The sequence below is a fragment of the Saccostrea echinata genome, unplaced genomic scaffold (assembly GCF_033153115.1).
Source record: "Saccostrea echinata isolate AGI-Se365-2 ecotype Australia unplaced genomic scaffold, CSIRO_AGI_Sech_v1 ptg000022l, whole genome shotgun sequence".
Classification (NCBI taxonomy): domain Eukaryota; kingdom Metazoa; phylum Mollusca; class Bivalvia; order Ostreida; family Ostreidae; genus Saccostrea; species Saccostrea echinata.
This window is the reverse complement of record NW_026889771.1, coordinates 19,517,845-19,535,556: the sequence shown is the minus strand read 5'-3', so window position 1 is coordinate 19,535,556 and position 17,712 is coordinate 19,517,845. Positions and strand designations below refer to the sequence as shown.

The window sequence follows — 17,712 nt, the reverse complement described above, 5'->3', positions numbered from 1 at the left end:
CAGCTCAGGTGAAGAGAAAAACAAATAAACAAGATAAATGCTATTATGAACAACTGCATAAACCTTTTCTACACATGAATCATAACCAAAGGAACTAATTTAGGCTGCTTATAGCATGGTTATCCTGTCCACTGGAAAAAAGTATTCATTATAACCACAATACTATATTTAAGAGGATTTTCTTAGAGAGTTCATGGTGGTCAAAAAGGATACAACATGCATATTAAATTTGTTTAACATTTAAAATACAATCAAATAATATTATGTGTACAACATTTAAAAAGTAGCAGCCATTAGTATAAAAAAAAGCTTCAGTTGGCTGTGTATTAACTCAATTTACCATCTTCCACTTAAGCTTGCAACATCAGACTGTGGCTTTTTAGGACTGGCATCTGCAGATGACGTATAGTCAATATGATGAGAATATAATTCAGAGGAGGCAAAGAGATTGCCACCAGCACTGTGATTAAGACCAACTTTCTTTGAAGGAAATCCTGGGGGTGTTTTGATCATCCTATCTCCACGAAATAACCTGTTTACAGGTGCATAGTTGAAACTTCCACTCTGGCTAAGTCCAGATCCTCTCATCAACTGAGCATTGTGATCTGAATTGTAAGAGTGACTTAATCTCGCACTCTGACTGAGAAATTGACTTTTCATGGAAAAATTTCCTCCATGGTTCCGAGGTGATGTATAACTGTGCATGAGAGAACTTGGATTACTAAAACCACTCTTTCCCACAGAAGGAGACATCTGCAAATTATCCAGAATTGACCTGTTGCCAGAGTCAGAGAATCTTTGGGCAGCAGTAGATGGGGGGTCCCTTCTCAGACTGGTATTGGACCCATTATCAGGGAAATCAGTAGCAACAGTTGTGCTATTAATATTTGCACCACTCTCTGTGTTCATCAGACTTCTTCTTTTATTTAAATCTATAAAAAATGCAATAAAATAATTTATCTTTATGTTAATGACTTTAATTAGACTGAAACTAGATTTCAGACTCATCAGCAAGGATACCACTGATATTCCATCAGAGTGAGTCAAGAGCACACCCCAAGTGGACCCAAAGCAAATGCAGAAAGTCAACACAAATTCCAGAAGCAGACCCAGAAGCAGACCCAGAAAGCAAACTAGGCATTTGCTGTTACCCTCAAAGTAAGAGATGGATGGAGACAGGTCTTTATCGATGATACCATATTAACTGAGGCCCCCTGTTGCAGTAGTTGCTGGCAAGAAAAAGATCCCTCACTGCTCAATGGCTCTGAGTGCCAAGTATGTCTAAATTTGCAGTGGTTGCATTTCAATATGTGTACATACCACTAATTATCCCCTGGCAATGGAGTTGGAGGGGATATAGTAATGCGTTTGTGTGTGTGGGTGGTTGGTTAGTTTGTGCATAATGGAAGTGACATAATTTCACTTATTTGCATCGAAATTGATGTCCAATGCTGCCTTGATTAATAGACATGCTCTTTTGCAAGGGGGTGCTCTACTTTGTGGTGCCCTTGTTATTTTTAGAATTGGTAGGAGAAGAAAGTCGTGCAGGAAAAATTACAAGTTCCTTAATTTGCAGACTGGAATAAGAAATTGTGATAAGTACTAAACTGAGCCTCATACTTGTTGCTAGGGAGTAGGTTTTCTTACAGTCCCTGAAACATTGTACTTTCCCACTTGAACAGTGAGCCAATGCTGAGCAAATGGTGAGCGAATGCAGAGCTAATGCTGAGTGAACATTGTATGAATGCTGAAGGCTATTTGGTGAAAGGATGGTCAGCAAGAATGGTGAGTGAATACAGAATGCAAACAGCGTGCAAATGCGAGCGAAAAGTGAATAGTGAATGGACGGTGAACACAAATGATTAATTTATTTGGAATGTCTCTGATCTTTTCCTTGGCATGTATTATATGTATTCTATATTATTCTATTTTCAGGTGCAAAAAACATAAATACATCTCATAAATGAATAAATTTTGGAGTGGAGACATTACCATACCATATTAATTTTTTTGTGTGTTCTGAACATTCCAGAACAAACAAACAAACAAATAAACAAACAAGAGGCCCAAGGGCCTTAACGGTCACCTGAGTATAGTACAACACTGTAAAGGATCCATAGAGGTATAAAACAAAACTAGAAACTCATTGCGAGCAATGAGAGGTCTTCTGTCCGATTCTGAAAATAAAAACAAAAATTCAAGCTGAAAAAGTGATAAAAGAAATTCAGACACTCTTGAGATTTAACCCTGGTCATCAGCGTGAAAATCCAAGGTGCTTACCATTAACCATTCACTTTTTTGCATCACTTCCTGTCACGACCGGAAGTAACGGCAATACAAGATTTTCTCACGATTCAAATAAACTGATGACTGAGTATCAGTCCTGATAGTTTTTAGACTTCAGTCACTTACTGTTGCCGAGCAATATTATGAGAACAAATTCTAATTTTGAGGACAGGTAAACATGCGACCGGAAGTGAATTTTATAAAAATCTCTGACTTTTCTCTAGACATTTGCAGTATCTACAACATACATAAAATCATTTCAAGTACTTTATCGATAAGCAATATTTATGAGAAAGTTAAATATCAAAATAACGTAGTTTATCTTCTAAAACCGGAAATTGACGTTTTTGTTTCCGGTGGAATCTAACATATTTCAAAACAGCAAAAGAATGCAATAAAGTGATGCAAGTTTTAATTTAAAAAAGAAAAGTTAATTTTTTTGATTTCTTTGGCCACTTCCTGTGACAAGTGGAAGTGACGACTGACGTGTTTAACCCAAATGGTTTCGCCTACTCTTCAAGGTCTATTACTCATAAAAGTCTGGTGTTTTAATCTTTTACCTGTTTTTGAGACTTGTTCAGACAATTTTTCATTTTGAGGACATAAAAAAAACACACGACTGGAAGTGAATTTTTGAAAGATATTTAAGGTTACTTTAGACATCTGCACTCTGAATAACATATTTAAAATTCATTTCAAATACTTTTTCTATAAAGAATATTTGTGGGAAAGAAAATACTCAAATTATTTAGTTTTTCTCTTATAACCGGAAGTTGTCGTATTGTTTCCAATGGGACCAACATCTTTTGAATCTGCGAAAAAGATGCAATAAAGTTATGCAATTTTAATTTATATAAAAAAAGAAAAGTTGAAATTTTCATTTTTTTTTATCACTTCCTGACGACCGGAAGTGACGGCTGACACTCTGAACCCAAATGAATTTGCCTACATCCTAAGGTCTGTTGCTCATATAAGTTTGGTGTGTTAATCTCTTACCGTTTTCGAGATCTTGCTCAGACAACTTTCAACTAATTTTGAGGACAGGAAAACACGTGACCGGAAGTGAATTTAACAAAGATATTTGACGTTACTCTAGACATCTGCAGTTTGAATAACATATTTAAAATTCATTTCAAATACTTTATCTACAAAAGATATTAATGGGAAAGAAAAATACTCAAATTATGTAGTTTTTATCTTATAACCAGAAGTTGAAGTTTTTGTTTCTGGTGGGACCAACATATTTCAAAACTACAAAAGAGATGCAATAATGTGATTTAAAAAAGGAAAGTTGAAATTTTACAATTTCTTTGATCACTTCTGTAAGCGACCGGAAGAGCTGATGACGAACAAAAAGTAGCGACCCGGCTAGTATCTATCACGAACTATAATCCCTGAAAGTTTGACATTGATATCTCTTGTCATTCTTGAGATTATCAGCGGACAAAATGTCATTTTGAAATCAGAAAATGGTCTGTAACTTGGCACCGGAAGTGAATTTCCAAATTTTCTCTCAGATAGATCAAGTTCATGTTACGACACATCTTTCCTGAAAATTTCATGTAAATCCATCCAATAGTCTTTGAGAAATCGCATGCACAAAATTAGAAAGTCAAAAAAATAAGAATAAGAATGATAATAATAATAATAAGAAACAGTAGAATCACTATAGGTCTTCCGTTGAAAACGGAAGACCTAATAAGAAACAGTAGAATCACTATAGGTCTTCCGTTGAAAACGGAAGACCTAATAATAATAAGAAACAGTAGAATCACTATAAGGTCTTCCGTGAAGACCTTAATAAAAAAAAAAGAAGAAACAGTAGAATTACTATAAGGTCTTCCATCTGAAATGGAAGACCTTAATAATAGAAAACAGACGGAAAACAATAAAGTCTTCTGAAGGAAGTCGGAAGACCTTAATAAGAAACAGTAGAATCACTATCGGTCTTCCGTTGAAAACGGAAGACCTAATTAACTTATAGATGAAGCAATGTTTCCCAAGAATGTCAAAAATCTGGTAAAAATACCCTTGCTTATTGTAACGTGTTAAATCCGAGTGATCTCCTTAGGATCATACTTGGTTTTCCCAAGTCTTACAGGGATGATAATGAATGCAAAACATACAAATACAATGGACACTTGCCTATTGTGTAAGGTATTCAATATATAGAGATATGTTTTTGTCACTTGCCTAGTGCTACAATTCATTACACTTGGACTTGGATATACAACATGGCTATTTGCCACTTGTCACAAATTACAATAAGTCACCCTGACTCTCTGTGATTTTTTTTTTCTCTTTGATAAAATATAAAACAACTTCGTCCAGTCTCTTGTCAACTATGACTCTACCAGTGGACAATAACTCATCTACTATCAAACAGAACACCACAATGTAAACATACTATGTACAATTACAACTTTTGCTAAATATATGAATAATCTTTATGTCAATCTTTTATATTGCTTTCCAGGCAAGAATCTGAATTTGATAATGCTTTTCTCATTTAAACCAAACATTCATTTTTATTTTGTTTCAATATATATAACATTCTTTCTTTTATTCTCATTTAATCAAATAACCTGTTAATTAAATTATACACAAGGATTTCTTGATTAACAACATCTAGCAAAGGGGAGTAACTTTCATTTGCTTCACTTATTACAATTGTATACTCTGTTTGCCTCCTAGATACCCAGGAGCAAAGAAAACGCACATTTACTTATAATTTTATTTAATACATTTACATTGATATTATTGCATTTAGTTTGTTTGCTTAAGTACTCAGGGGCAGAGGAGAAGATTTTCAAAGCATTAATGCATTTTTGCTAATTAATCAATAGAGTTCCACCCAAGCACAAGAACCCTGACCCTGGGGCCATGAAATTCACAATTTTGGAAGAAACACCCTGTCTCATCAGAACTATGTATTTAGTTTGTTTGCTCAATACGAAGGGGCAGAGGAGAAGATTTTCGAAGCATTAATTTATTTTCAGTATATAATAAAAAAGCCCCCTCCCTCCCATCCCCCCCCCCTTGAATCCCTGACCCTGGGGCCATGAAATTCACAATTTTGGAAGAGGCACTCTTCCTTATCATAACTATGTACTTAGTTCATCAGCTTAATACCCAGGAGCAGAGGAGAAGATTTTCAAAGATTTAATGCATTTTCACTATATAATCATTAGAGCCCTGCCCTTACACAAGAACCCCTGACCCAGGGGCCATGAAATTCACAATTTTGGAAGAGGAACTCTTCCTCATCATAACTATGTACTTAGTTCATTTGCTATATACCCAGGGGCAGAGGAGAAGATTTTCAAAGAATTAATGCATTTTCACTGTATAATCATTAGAGCCCCGCCCTAGCACCAGAACCCCTGACCCTGGGGCCATGAATTTCACAATTTTGGTAGAGGGCTCAATGCTTATTACAATCATGCCAACAGTTTGACTGCTTGATGTCCAGGAGTAAAGAAGAAGATTTTTAAAGATTGCATTAATTTTGATGGTTTTAGCCCAACCCCTCAGGCACCAGGGGGACAGGGACCATGAAATTTACAAATTTCTTCCCCTTCACCCATAGATGCCATATGCTAAAATTGGCTGAAATTGTTTCAGTGGTTTTAGAGAATAAGCTGAAAATATTCAAATGTTAACACATGATGCACGACTGACGATGGACGATGACAGACGAAAACGGATAGCAATAGGTCACCTGAGTGACTCAGGTGACCTAAAAAAAAAAATAAAGGTACCCATATTGTCCTAGGAATATTGTCCCATATTGTCCTAGGAAAGGTAATACATGAACATTATGTTTGCTCATTATTTATGTTTTAACAATATTTTCTGCACACATATATATTATGTTTAAATTCAGCTGTTAAGTGACAGACAATCGAAAAAAATTGAGTTAAAATAGAGAAAATTATTCTGTAAAATAGATATGATTATTCTTATTTGGTTTATAAAACAATTACAAATGTTGTAGCTTTTAGAAGAGGAGAAGACCAATTTATGGAATGAATTACAAACATACATGTATTTCCTTACAAAGGCAATTCCGTGTAAAATAATAAACAAGAGGCCCATGAGCCACAACGCTCACCTGAGTCAATATGGCCCTGCTGTTCTTCATCAGCAGAATTTTTCTATTAAACATTTCTATGTAAAACATTAATTCCTATTGTGACCCCTACTTACCTCCAGGTACCATGATTTTTATAGATGTAGCCCCATCCTAACCCCCAGGGTCATGATTTGAACAAACTTGAATCTACACTACCTCAAAATACTTTTATATCAATGTGACTAAACATTGCTTTGCTGTTCTTGAGAAGAAGATTATGGAGAATTTTTTCCTATATATCTACATGTTAAACTCTGATAGAGCATTGTGGCTCCACCCTACCCCAGGGATCATGATTTGAACAAATTTGAATCTGCACTACCTGAAGATGTTTCCATATCAATATGACTAAACATGGTTTTGCTGTTCTTGTGAAGGAGATTTTTGAGGATTTTTTCTTATTTTTTCGTATGTAAAACTTTGATCCCGAATTGTGGCCCCACTCTACCCCCCGGGGGTCATGAGTTAAACAAACTTGAATCTAAATTAACTGAGGATACTTTCACATCAATATTTGTTGTTCTTGAGAAGAAGATTTTTAAGATTTTTTTCCTATATATTCCTATGTAAAACTTTAATCCCTGATTGTGGCCCCACCCATCCCTAACGGGTCATGATTTGAACAAATTTGAATCTACACTATGTAATGAAGGTTTCATATAAGTTCCTACTTTTTTGCCCAGTGGTTCTTGAGAAAAAGATTTTTAAAAGATACTTCCAAATTTTCACTAATTCTTAAGGTAGTCCGATCCTCAGGTTCTGAAAATCAGGCATTGAATAATTGAAAATGCTCACAAAAATGTCTCTGAATTCTCAAAGTAATGTGAATTTACCCACGGTATTTGTTCAAACTTCATCATTAAAGTTAATTATATTATATAGGAAAAATTAGTAAATCTCAAATAAATTTTCAGGAAATGCAAATAAAGACATCTACTATACATTTTCTAATTGGAAACTGATAAAAAAAAACCCACCCTCTGGGATAAAAAACTATAGGTACATGTATCCAGGCATTTGAAGAAAATTGCATGATTTTTATACTTATACAGTACTTTAGTTTCTTCTGTGTGCTTCAATTTTTTTTTTATAATGCATAGTTTATAAAGTGTTTCCTATCATTGCAAAACACCATAAATCATTTCTAATTTCATATCATGCTAATTAGCATAGGTATCTAAGGCTAAATTAAAGGAAAAGTCGATTTCTTTAAATCTGTATTTTGAGCATGCATTCATAGGGTAAAAATATCAACGTTTAAAAGACTGTTTCTAAAAGGATGATGTGCCAAAACAACTTTCTGCAGCCCCTTTTTCTATGACGAATTATATTTATTCTACAACGATTTTGATAGTTTTCAAACAAAAGTGAATAAATAAGACGACTTTTGAATAGTTTCAATAGTTCCAACACATTTTGATTATGAGGATTAATATTAATGCATTATTTATGATTTTTTAGACCCCGTGAGGGCAAAATTTGACTTGGTTTGTGACAATAGGATCTTTTATGAAAAAAGAATAGGCGGGTCTTAGTACAATAGAGTGGTATGCATGTCCGAGGAATCTACCTTATATGGCTATTGTTATTATTTCACACATTGTCGCTTACCGAGAACTATTGTCCAATCCGATGACTGAACAACAAAACCTGCTGGTTTACTACATGTTTACATTCTATCACAGACACGTGGCTTAGGTCAATATACACATTATCTCTACTACATTTCAAACTTTTAATGGTCAGCAAAGGCTTTTTATACATGATAATACATATGGAACCTCAGTGTTTACCGTTTTGGGTCGAGAAATTCACAATGAAATGTGTATTTACTAATTCTCTGGAATACGTGTAGCCAATTGCCCAACGACACTTTACAAAACTATGAAATTATACAATGTATATTTATAAAAAAAAATTGTTTGTAATTATGAGCACAGAAATTGTAGATTCAAGTCTAATCTGTGACTTGAATGAATAAAAAAAAATGTTTATCGGAAAACAAGAAAAAAAAATTATGCCTTTTTTCCAAGCATTAAATTTCCTTAGATATTTTGTAGTACTCACTCGTAATACAACTCACTTAGCTGATTGGTCAGTTAGAGAGTCACGCCGGTGCCTCGATTAACATATGAATTTGTTCTTACGTCAGAAAAATTATTTCATCGATCTGTTCATAATGGGGAAGACCAGCCAGATTTTACAATGTTTTAAACACAACATTTGAGCGCAGTTCGGTACAATTTTATCCTTTCAAATGTCGGTAGATCTCAATAAAATACAGCGACCATCCAAAGGAGAAAAATGTACCTACTTGCGCTCGTATATTTTAAGGGCTTTAAAGAATGGGGCGTGGCCAAAATTCAATGGGAATTGGATGTAAACATGGTACCCCTACTGAAAATAAAGATAAATATCTTCCAAATTATGTTTCAATTTTCCGTAAAAGTAGTATTCCATGACGGTACACATATCAGTGATTAAGTGGATGCAGAAATTACAGTAAAATTTAGAAATTTTATTTTTTGTCAATTTACCGGGAGCCGTATGGCACATCATCCTTTCAAAGAACCTTGATTCACATTGAGATGCATAAAATGAAAATTGTTGCATGAAAAGATTTCATATTTAAGCTTCATTCTGAGATTTTTTAAATTAAATAATAAATTAAAGAGTCATCCTTCCTGGCTGAGGATTGAATATCCTTAATTATCTCCTCTTTCATCTCCCCTTGAAAGAGGGTGTGGCCTTTCCTTTGAACAAACTTGAATTTCCTTTACCCAAGGACGCTTTGTGGTAAGTTTGGCCCAGTGGTTCTAGAGAAGAAGTCGAAAATGTGAAAAGTTTTCAGACGGGCGGACAGACGTGATGGAAAAATGTTACCAGAAAAGCTCACTTGAGCTTTCAGCTCAGGTGAGCTAAAAATTGTAACAATTTTTAGAAATATACTTGAACTTCAGTATCTGAAACACTGATATCATGGCCATGGATACCATGGATATGTCTAAGTGATTTGCAAATCCCAACCTCTTATTCTTTTAAGTATTTTACCCTCAATATCTCTCTTCAAGTCCCTTCAAGTTCGAGATAACAAGGTTTGACTGTATTTTACATTGGTCTGTGGATGTGTTGAATAAATATACACGTACAGCAGACCCTCAGATATCCGGACGCTTCAGTTTCCGGACGATTTTTCATGGGAACGGAATTTTTTTAATGTGACTGTCTCGTTTAACCGGAATTCCACGTTCCGTATCTGGACAGTCTTTTTTCACCACAAAATGAATTTTTATGTTATATTTTGGTTCATTTATCCGGTCAGTAATTTTTTAATTGGTCTGTCAACTCTACTCAAATTTCTAGATCTGGGTGTTAATTGTTGTAGAAACACTGGCCTGGCCGTTTGTTTTAAAAAATGATCACCTGTGACCTGTTATCAATGGCTTGCGGCACGGTTAAATTATAGGCTGATGGGAACGCACGAGACTCTCACTTCTTTAACATGTATTTGATACGTATCAATTAAGGGTAAATGTGAAACTATTCTTTACTGCTACAGTACAATTCGTTTATTATCATAGTTTATTTGTCAGGCCAAAACTTTATAATAAGTGACTTTTATAATAACCATAGTCGGCTGAAATTCATGTCGGACGGCTGACGATACGACGTTTGTGTAAATTATTGGATGTATTATACATCTTACGTTACATATAATTTCGATTTTTTAGGTTTATTTGAAATACAAGTTAACTGACATATCATTTCACAATATTTACTTACTGTTTCAACTTTTTATTATAAATAAATTCACTTAAATAAAGCTTAATATGCTTCAAACTCAATCTTCTAGATCCCTTGGCATCCATCTTGTTTATTTTGATCTACTTTCATTTTTAATTTATGGTCAATTCAAATTACCAATGTTTCGTTTCGGGTTTTTTTTTTGTTTTGTTTTTTGTTTTGGTCACATATTAAATAAATTAACACAGCAACAAAGCATGCATTTAAATTGTTTCTTTTATTCATCCAAAGTAGACATAAAAAAAATTACCTATTTACACTTAATGTCGCCGTATAATTAAAATTAATTTATACACTGATGAGCATATGCATTCAAAGCCGCTTGGACAGACTGGTGAAACATTCTGAGTTAATTTCACTTAATTATTTCTTAATTAATCGGGTAGTTTTGTAAATGTAATTAACTATGAACATTGATCCAGACACCAAGTGTAAGAAAGCTTGGGTTAATATTGACACTAAATTTAGTTTCAACACATTTGGTAAAACGTATTTATTACGAACGTACAATTCAGGATTAACATAAGAAGAAAATAAGTTATGAAAAAAAGAGTTCGTGTTATCCTGTCATGGACTTCATGAAATAAACAGACTCCCTGTCAATCGCTCAGGTAAGTGCACTGAAGTGTGACTAATCTCCCCAGTCTTTCACTATCGGCAAATTTCAAAGTGAAAATCAAGCCATTGTGTATATACAAGCGACAGTGCATGAACCACAGGTGTAAATAGGTGTTATCTTTTGTTTTGTTGATTGTCCCAAGAGTGAAAATGTGTGAAAAAAATATTACGGACGGATATTTTCTATTATAGTAAGCGAAGTGTATACTTTTACCTATGATAATAACAGACAAAATTTATAATGAATTATTAAGAAATGGTTCTGTGTTTCAGATATCTATGATAAAAAAAGAAGTATGATATAAAACCGGTATGATAAAAAACGAATTGTACTGTACTACTTTACTATCAGTTATAGTTTAAAACAAATTTCAAAAATATCTGTTTTTATTTCATTTTTATTATTTTTCCTTTTGTTTATTTACCTATTATGATTGAGCTGTAGACTTCAAATCAGCCCTCTGTGAAGAACTGCATGTGATATACCAGCCAAAATTTCTGCAGTGTATTAAGCTATAAAGGTCACCTAGTACAAACACCTGTGTCACTGAAGAACACTGTGGAAATCAACATCGTTTTGCATAGAAAGAAAAACGAAGTCTATTTTAAAATATCACCGGATTACTGGCTATAAATTCTCACTCTATATATAAGTAAATTTAAACATTCCTGACATTTTTGTATTTCACCAGAGAGAGAGAGAGAGAGAGAGAGAGATGCCCTAGTTTGGATATCATTTAATAGACTGTAACACAAGGTATCAATGATTTTAATACACTTTTTTCTGTTAAACTGGGCAATTCAGATGGTCAAAATATTGGTATTTATAATTATACTGTGTTTATAAGAATCCCCCCTCCCCCTTTGTCTCATAAAATGTAAAACAAAATTACTAAGAACCCTGTGGGGTAGAGGGGGGTTTTAAAGAACAAAAATGGATGTTTTATTTGCCATAAAATTTTTTTAATTGAATTGGATAATTATATATATTTTTTTGGCATTTGATTGTAACAATGTTACCCCCCCCCCCTTTTTTTCCTTCCCCCAACACAGTACACATTATGCTTGCATTAATGAACTGAATTCTTAAGTATAATATAATTAATAATTAAATGAACAAATTGTTGAATAATAATTAAAAAAAAAAGAAATGGTGGATAAAAAGTGGCTTTTATTTACTACCTCCCCCCCCCCCACACACAAATCACACATCCATGTCATGATTTAATTGTATTACTATAAAAGTATAATTTTAATCATTATTAATTATTGATTCACTTGTTTGAGTTTTCATTTTTCTATGATTGAAAAACATGACTGTATTTAAATATTATCACAAATAGGTGCATATGTTGAAAAAAAAAATCAGTTTTAAGTTACACAGAAGCATTAAATGTGACAGTCCAATTTAGTTTAGAAGTTACATTGAAAAATGACAAAGTCTTGAATTAAGTTTTAGTTAAATTCAAATATGACTGTCAATTTTAGGTATAAAAAAAGTTTACTCATCCTCAAGGTATAAAATTTAAAGAAAAGATATATGAAAAGGTTAATATTTTTGGTATGGGTAAGTAAAATAAAATATTGTGAAATGACTAAGTCTTTTATAGGTACTAATCAGGCACACTGAAAAATGACAAAGTTCAATGTAGGTACATTTCAGGCACACTGAAAAATGACAAAGTCCAAAGAAGGTACATTTTAGGTACACTGGAAAAAAATTAAGTTCATTATTGGCACAGAATAGGTATGCCTTTTCTGTACCTATATTAGTAGACACACTTTAGGTACTGAATTGGCACAAAAAAGGCATGCCTATATGTACCTTTTTTTGTATGGGAAAGCTCACTTTTGAGATATTCACTACTGAGTCAGAAACGTACTCACATTCCCATTTTTTACTGACAAACTTAGACAATTACTGACAATGTGCTGTCTTTACTGCAAAACTTAGACAATTACTGACCTTTTTAATGCCTGTGCTGATAAACTTAGAAAAGTACTGACAATCTTAGTCAGTGCTGATAAACTTAGACAATTACTGACTTTTTTATTGTCCCTGCTGAAAAACTTAAACAAGTGCTGACATTTACTGATAAGTACTGTCCCTATTGTCCTCGCGCTCAAGGAGATCTAGACTGCTGAGGTGTGAAATTGATTTTCTTTTAATTTTAAAGAGGGTTTATTTCATTTTTTAAAAAATAATTTTTAATAATTATGCCCCAATGATATTTTTAAAAGCTCCTTTGATCAATTTATGGGAGAATTATTTATTTAAAAATATCCTAAGGCCTGTATTAATATTCATTCATTTAGTTGCTGCCCATTTTATTCTTTTGAATAGAATACTTTTTTAGTTGATTTCCATATCTGGAATTTCTGGATCCCCACCTGAAAGTTTCTAGGGGCAGTATCTGGAAAAACCTTTGAGATTTTGCAATGAAATTTTATAAAAGGTCAAGGTCAGAAATTCGTACAATTGCAAAACCGTTTTCAGATGGAAAATTTCCAGATATCTTAACGTACGTTTCTGACTTAGTAATGATTGTCCTGAAACAAGAGAGTTACAGACAAAATGACAGAAAGATGGATGGAGGGACCCTAATAAATCCCTCACATTCAGTGCAAGTGAGGGACAAAACACATCCATGGATATAGAATAGCATTTACCATAAATTTTGACAATGAAATAGTAATTTGATTTATAGACCCTCAAATCTAAAATGAACAAGAAGTCTGTGAGCCAATGCTCACTAGTAATACCCCCGCTTTGATGTGAATATACCCTCTGATGTGAATAAACAAAAGTTCAATTGCAACAGATGCAAGGATAAACAGGAAGTTGACATCAGATTGGTACAAAAATGAATCACACCATATTGCATGCCTAAACAAAAAGTGTGCTAAGATTTCAAGCATCTGCGATGAGTAATTGCTGAGAAAACTGCAACAAAAAAAATTGTTATGAATGATACAGAAAGACGCATGGATAATCAGGAAGTTGACATCAGATTTAGACAAAAATGAATCCCACCAAATGGCATGCCTGAACAAAGAGTTTGCTAAAATTTCAAGCACGTGCAATGAGTAATGGCTGAGAAAACTGTGACGAAAATTTGTTATGTATGGTTGGAAAGATGAAGGGATAAACAGGAAGTTGACCTCAGATTCGTACAAAATAATTTCCACCATTTGGCATGCCTAAATAAAAAGTGTTCTAAAATTTCAAGCATCTGCTATGAGTAGTTGCTGAGAAAACTGCGACAAAAATTTGTTATGAATGGTACAGAAAGACACACCGATAAACAGGAAGTTGGCATCGGATTTGCACAAAAATTTGTTACAGAGACAAACACACAGACACACAATGGTAAAACACTAAACCCTCCTCTCCTTCGGAGCGGGGGTATGAGGAATTGAAATATTTGGATGAACAGAGAGATGCTGGGTAAAATTATTCTTAAGTGTCACTTTGTTCTAAGTGACACAGATATGAAGTGTGAAAGACTATAGGGTCATAATAAAGAAGTGACAAGGCCATAGTTTTTTTTTTTTTTGGTTTACAATTTTCTGTTTCAAAAATATGCATTGGGTGGTCGAAAAATAAAAATAATTTAGAACTCAACTATTTTGCTTTAAAATAGCAGTAATGCTGTTTTGAATAAAAAAAGTAACACACACCAATTGTATTTATAATCTTTATTGTTGTTGATCACATTACTCTTTTTATTAAATTTTAATGCATTTCTAATTTTAGACTGAATGTCATTTTCATTAGGTTCTGAGTAAAAATTTATATTGAAGAAATGCAAACATATAATTGTTTAACAGTTAAACAGTAATTGTTGAAATAAAGGTGAAAGTAATTTGATCAGCTGTAACTTTCTTCAACCTGCAGCACATAAGCCTGATAATTTCTGGATCAAGTTGTCTGAGACAAGACATTATTTTTATTTTCATGATTGGTGAAAATTAGGGTCGGTGGAATCATAAACCAAAAGAAAAAAAAATTTGGCCCAATGAAAAAGAATAACTATTTCAGTTCTCAGTGTGTGCAATCAATATCTGTAAATATTACCTATTAATGTTTAGGCATATATCTCAAGAAGTCAGTGTGATATACCTTTAGTGTAGCTACATATGTTTCTCTCAGTATGTTTTGATGACAATCTCAGAGGTCAAGAAAGAAAGATAATAGACAGATGGACTAGCAATAATAACTGTCATATTGGTTATCAAATGATAAGTGTAAAATAACTTCATAAATAATGCTAAACAAATAAATTGTTTATGTTACTCTTAAAAGAAATTACCTGCAATCGCCAACAGCATTTTTCTTCTTGCACCAAATGTTGTTATTCCAAGTTCTCTTAAATCAGTTTCTGTAAGTGTCAGAAATGTTGCCAAATCAATCTACAATGCAAAATAATTTTTTTTTAATATTTATATTTCAAATTTCTCTATCCGAGATGAAACTACAAATGATAAAAATTAAAACTTCATATCTTCATAAAGCTATTGGTTCATCGATAGGCATGGTTAAAAAAATCATGTACCTGGTGGGAGTGGAAGAGAAGAGTGGGTGGGGCTTGGATCGAGCACATGAATTTATGGAATCATGTAAATATAAGGAATAACTGTCATTTTTTTTGGTTTTGTTTTATGATTGCAATTGTAATTGGCTTGCATGAGAGATTTCAAATATTAGTGTCACCAAGTGAAGTATACTTAACTCACATTAAGTTCTTCCTATTGTAAGTCAATAACAAGATTTACGTCTTTGAAAAGTCATATAGTAAAAATGCAGATATAAAAAATGTACGGATCTATTGCTAATTTTTTGGAATCCGGGAAAATATTCTTAACAATTCCATGCAAAATTTTACAGCTATGTAACAAATTTATGAATAACATGGGGGGTGGTAGGACAGTAACCTTTCCTGCCTCCAATACTCAGTCACAATGCGTGCTTTGTGTGCAGGTGCATTGTCGTGGAAAAGTTGGAGATACTTCATACCCATTTTGGGGTGACGACTTTCATAATATTTTTTCAGTTTTATTAATGACAACATTTTTATAGAAGTTACTTGTGACTGTTTTGCCCTTTTGCACAGGAATTTGCATGACAGGGCCTTTATTGTCGAAGAAAACTAGTTCTAATTGTATCGGAGACCGTTACAGATGTTCCCCAAACACTCTGAGGATCCAAGATGCATCAACTGACAAAGTTTGATGATTCTTAGCCAACTAATATCTCAAAATTTTAAAATATGGTAAAATTCAAAAAGTACAGTACCAACCAGAACCAACCTGACACCCAAGCAGTCCCAGAAAGCAGTCCCTGGGACTGCTTTGGGATTGCTGTGGGACAGCTGTGGGACTGCTCTAGAAAGCAAACCCAGCAGTCTCTGGAACTGCTTCCTGGGACTGCTTTGTTCACCCATGCCTGAAAATGATTCTGAGGGACAAGAAAGCCCGCCCCTTGTGTATTCTGAATTTGCTGGTTTCATTTTGTACAGTAGTTTTATTTACTTTCAGCAGAGAAGTTGTAAAAGTAATCAACAAGGATTTTCCAACAAGAGGCCCATGTGCCACAATGCTCACCTGAGTCAATATGGCCCTGCTGTTCTTCGTCAGCAGATTTCTTCTCCTATATATTCACATGTTAAGCTTTGATCGCCTGTCATGATTTGAACAAACTTGAATCTACACTACCTGCTTCCATATCAATATGACTCATCATGGCTTTGTTGTTCTTGAGAAGAAGATTTTTAAAGATATTTCCTATGTGTGTTCTTTTGTAAAACTTTGATCCACCATTATGGCACCACCCTACTACTGGAGGATGTCTTGAACAAACTTGAATCTACAATATCTGGGGATGCTTCCATATCAATATGACTAATTATGGCTTTCCTGTTCTTGAAAAGATTTTTAAAGATTTTTCCTATATATTCCTATGTAAATCTTGATCACCCATTGTGGACCCACCCTACCCCCAGGGGTCATGATTTGAAAAAACTTGAATCTACACTGCCTGAGAATGATTCCATATCAATATGACTAACTGGGGCTTTGCTGTTCTTGAGAAGAAGTGTTTTAAAGATTTTTTTCTATATATTGCTATGTAAAACTTTGATTCCTCATTGTGGCCCATCCTAACCCTGGGGGTCAAGATTTGGAAAATTTAAATCTACACTACCTGAGGATGATTCCATATCAATATGACTAATTGTGGCTTTGTTGTTCTTGAGAAGAAGATTTTTAAAGATTTTTCCTATATATTCCTATGTAAAACTTTGATCCCCCATTGTGGCCCCACCCTACACCCGTAGGTCAAGATTTGAACAAACTTGAATCTACACTATGTAATGAAGGTTTCATATAAGTTTCAATTTTTTTGACCCAATGGTTCTTGAGAAGATTTTTAAAAGATGACACCAAATTTTCACCAGTTCTTAATTATCTCACCTTGGAAGTGTGCGTGGCCCTTCATTTGAACAAACTTGAACCCCCTTCACCCAAGGATGCTTTGTGGCAAGTTTGGTTGAAATTGGCCCAGTGGTTCTAGAGAAGAAGTCAAAAATGTGAAAAGTTTACAGATGGATGGACAGACAGACGGACTACAGACAAAATGTGATCAGAAAAGCTCACTTGAGCTTTCAGCTCAGGTGAGCTAAAAATTTACTAACAAGAATGGTTAGCTACTGAAGGATATGTCAACTGCTGATTTCGCACCATTGTAGTGTAAAATCAATTAGAAAAATTAATTAAATGTTGGTAACAATAAAAAGTTGTTTTGCCAGTTTTAAAAAAAGAGAAGTCAAACAATGATTTTTTTAATCCAAGTATTTAACGTAAATGCAGGT

The 17,712-nt window shown here is 33.8% G+C and overlaps 1 protein-coding gene across 1 annotated transcript in view; it reads right to left on the bottom strand.

The window, feature by feature from the left end:
• Nucleotides 1-251: 251 nt before the first annotated feature.
• Nucleotides 252-17,712, bottom strand: part of LOC133191008 (protein bicaudal C homolog 1-like) — a 524,664-nt gene continuing 507,203 nt past the window's right edge. The window contains exons 18-19 of the mRNA XM_061326674.1: nucleotides 15,157-15,256; nucleotides 252-932 (exon numbers count right to left, since the gene is read on the bottom strand). Coding sequence (XP_061182658.1) covers nucleotides 337-932; nucleotides 15,157-15,256 — 696 coding nt within the window. The 3' untranslated portion in view covers nucleotides 252-336. The remainder of the gene's footprint in view (nucleotides 933-15,156; nucleotides 15,257-17,712) is intronic.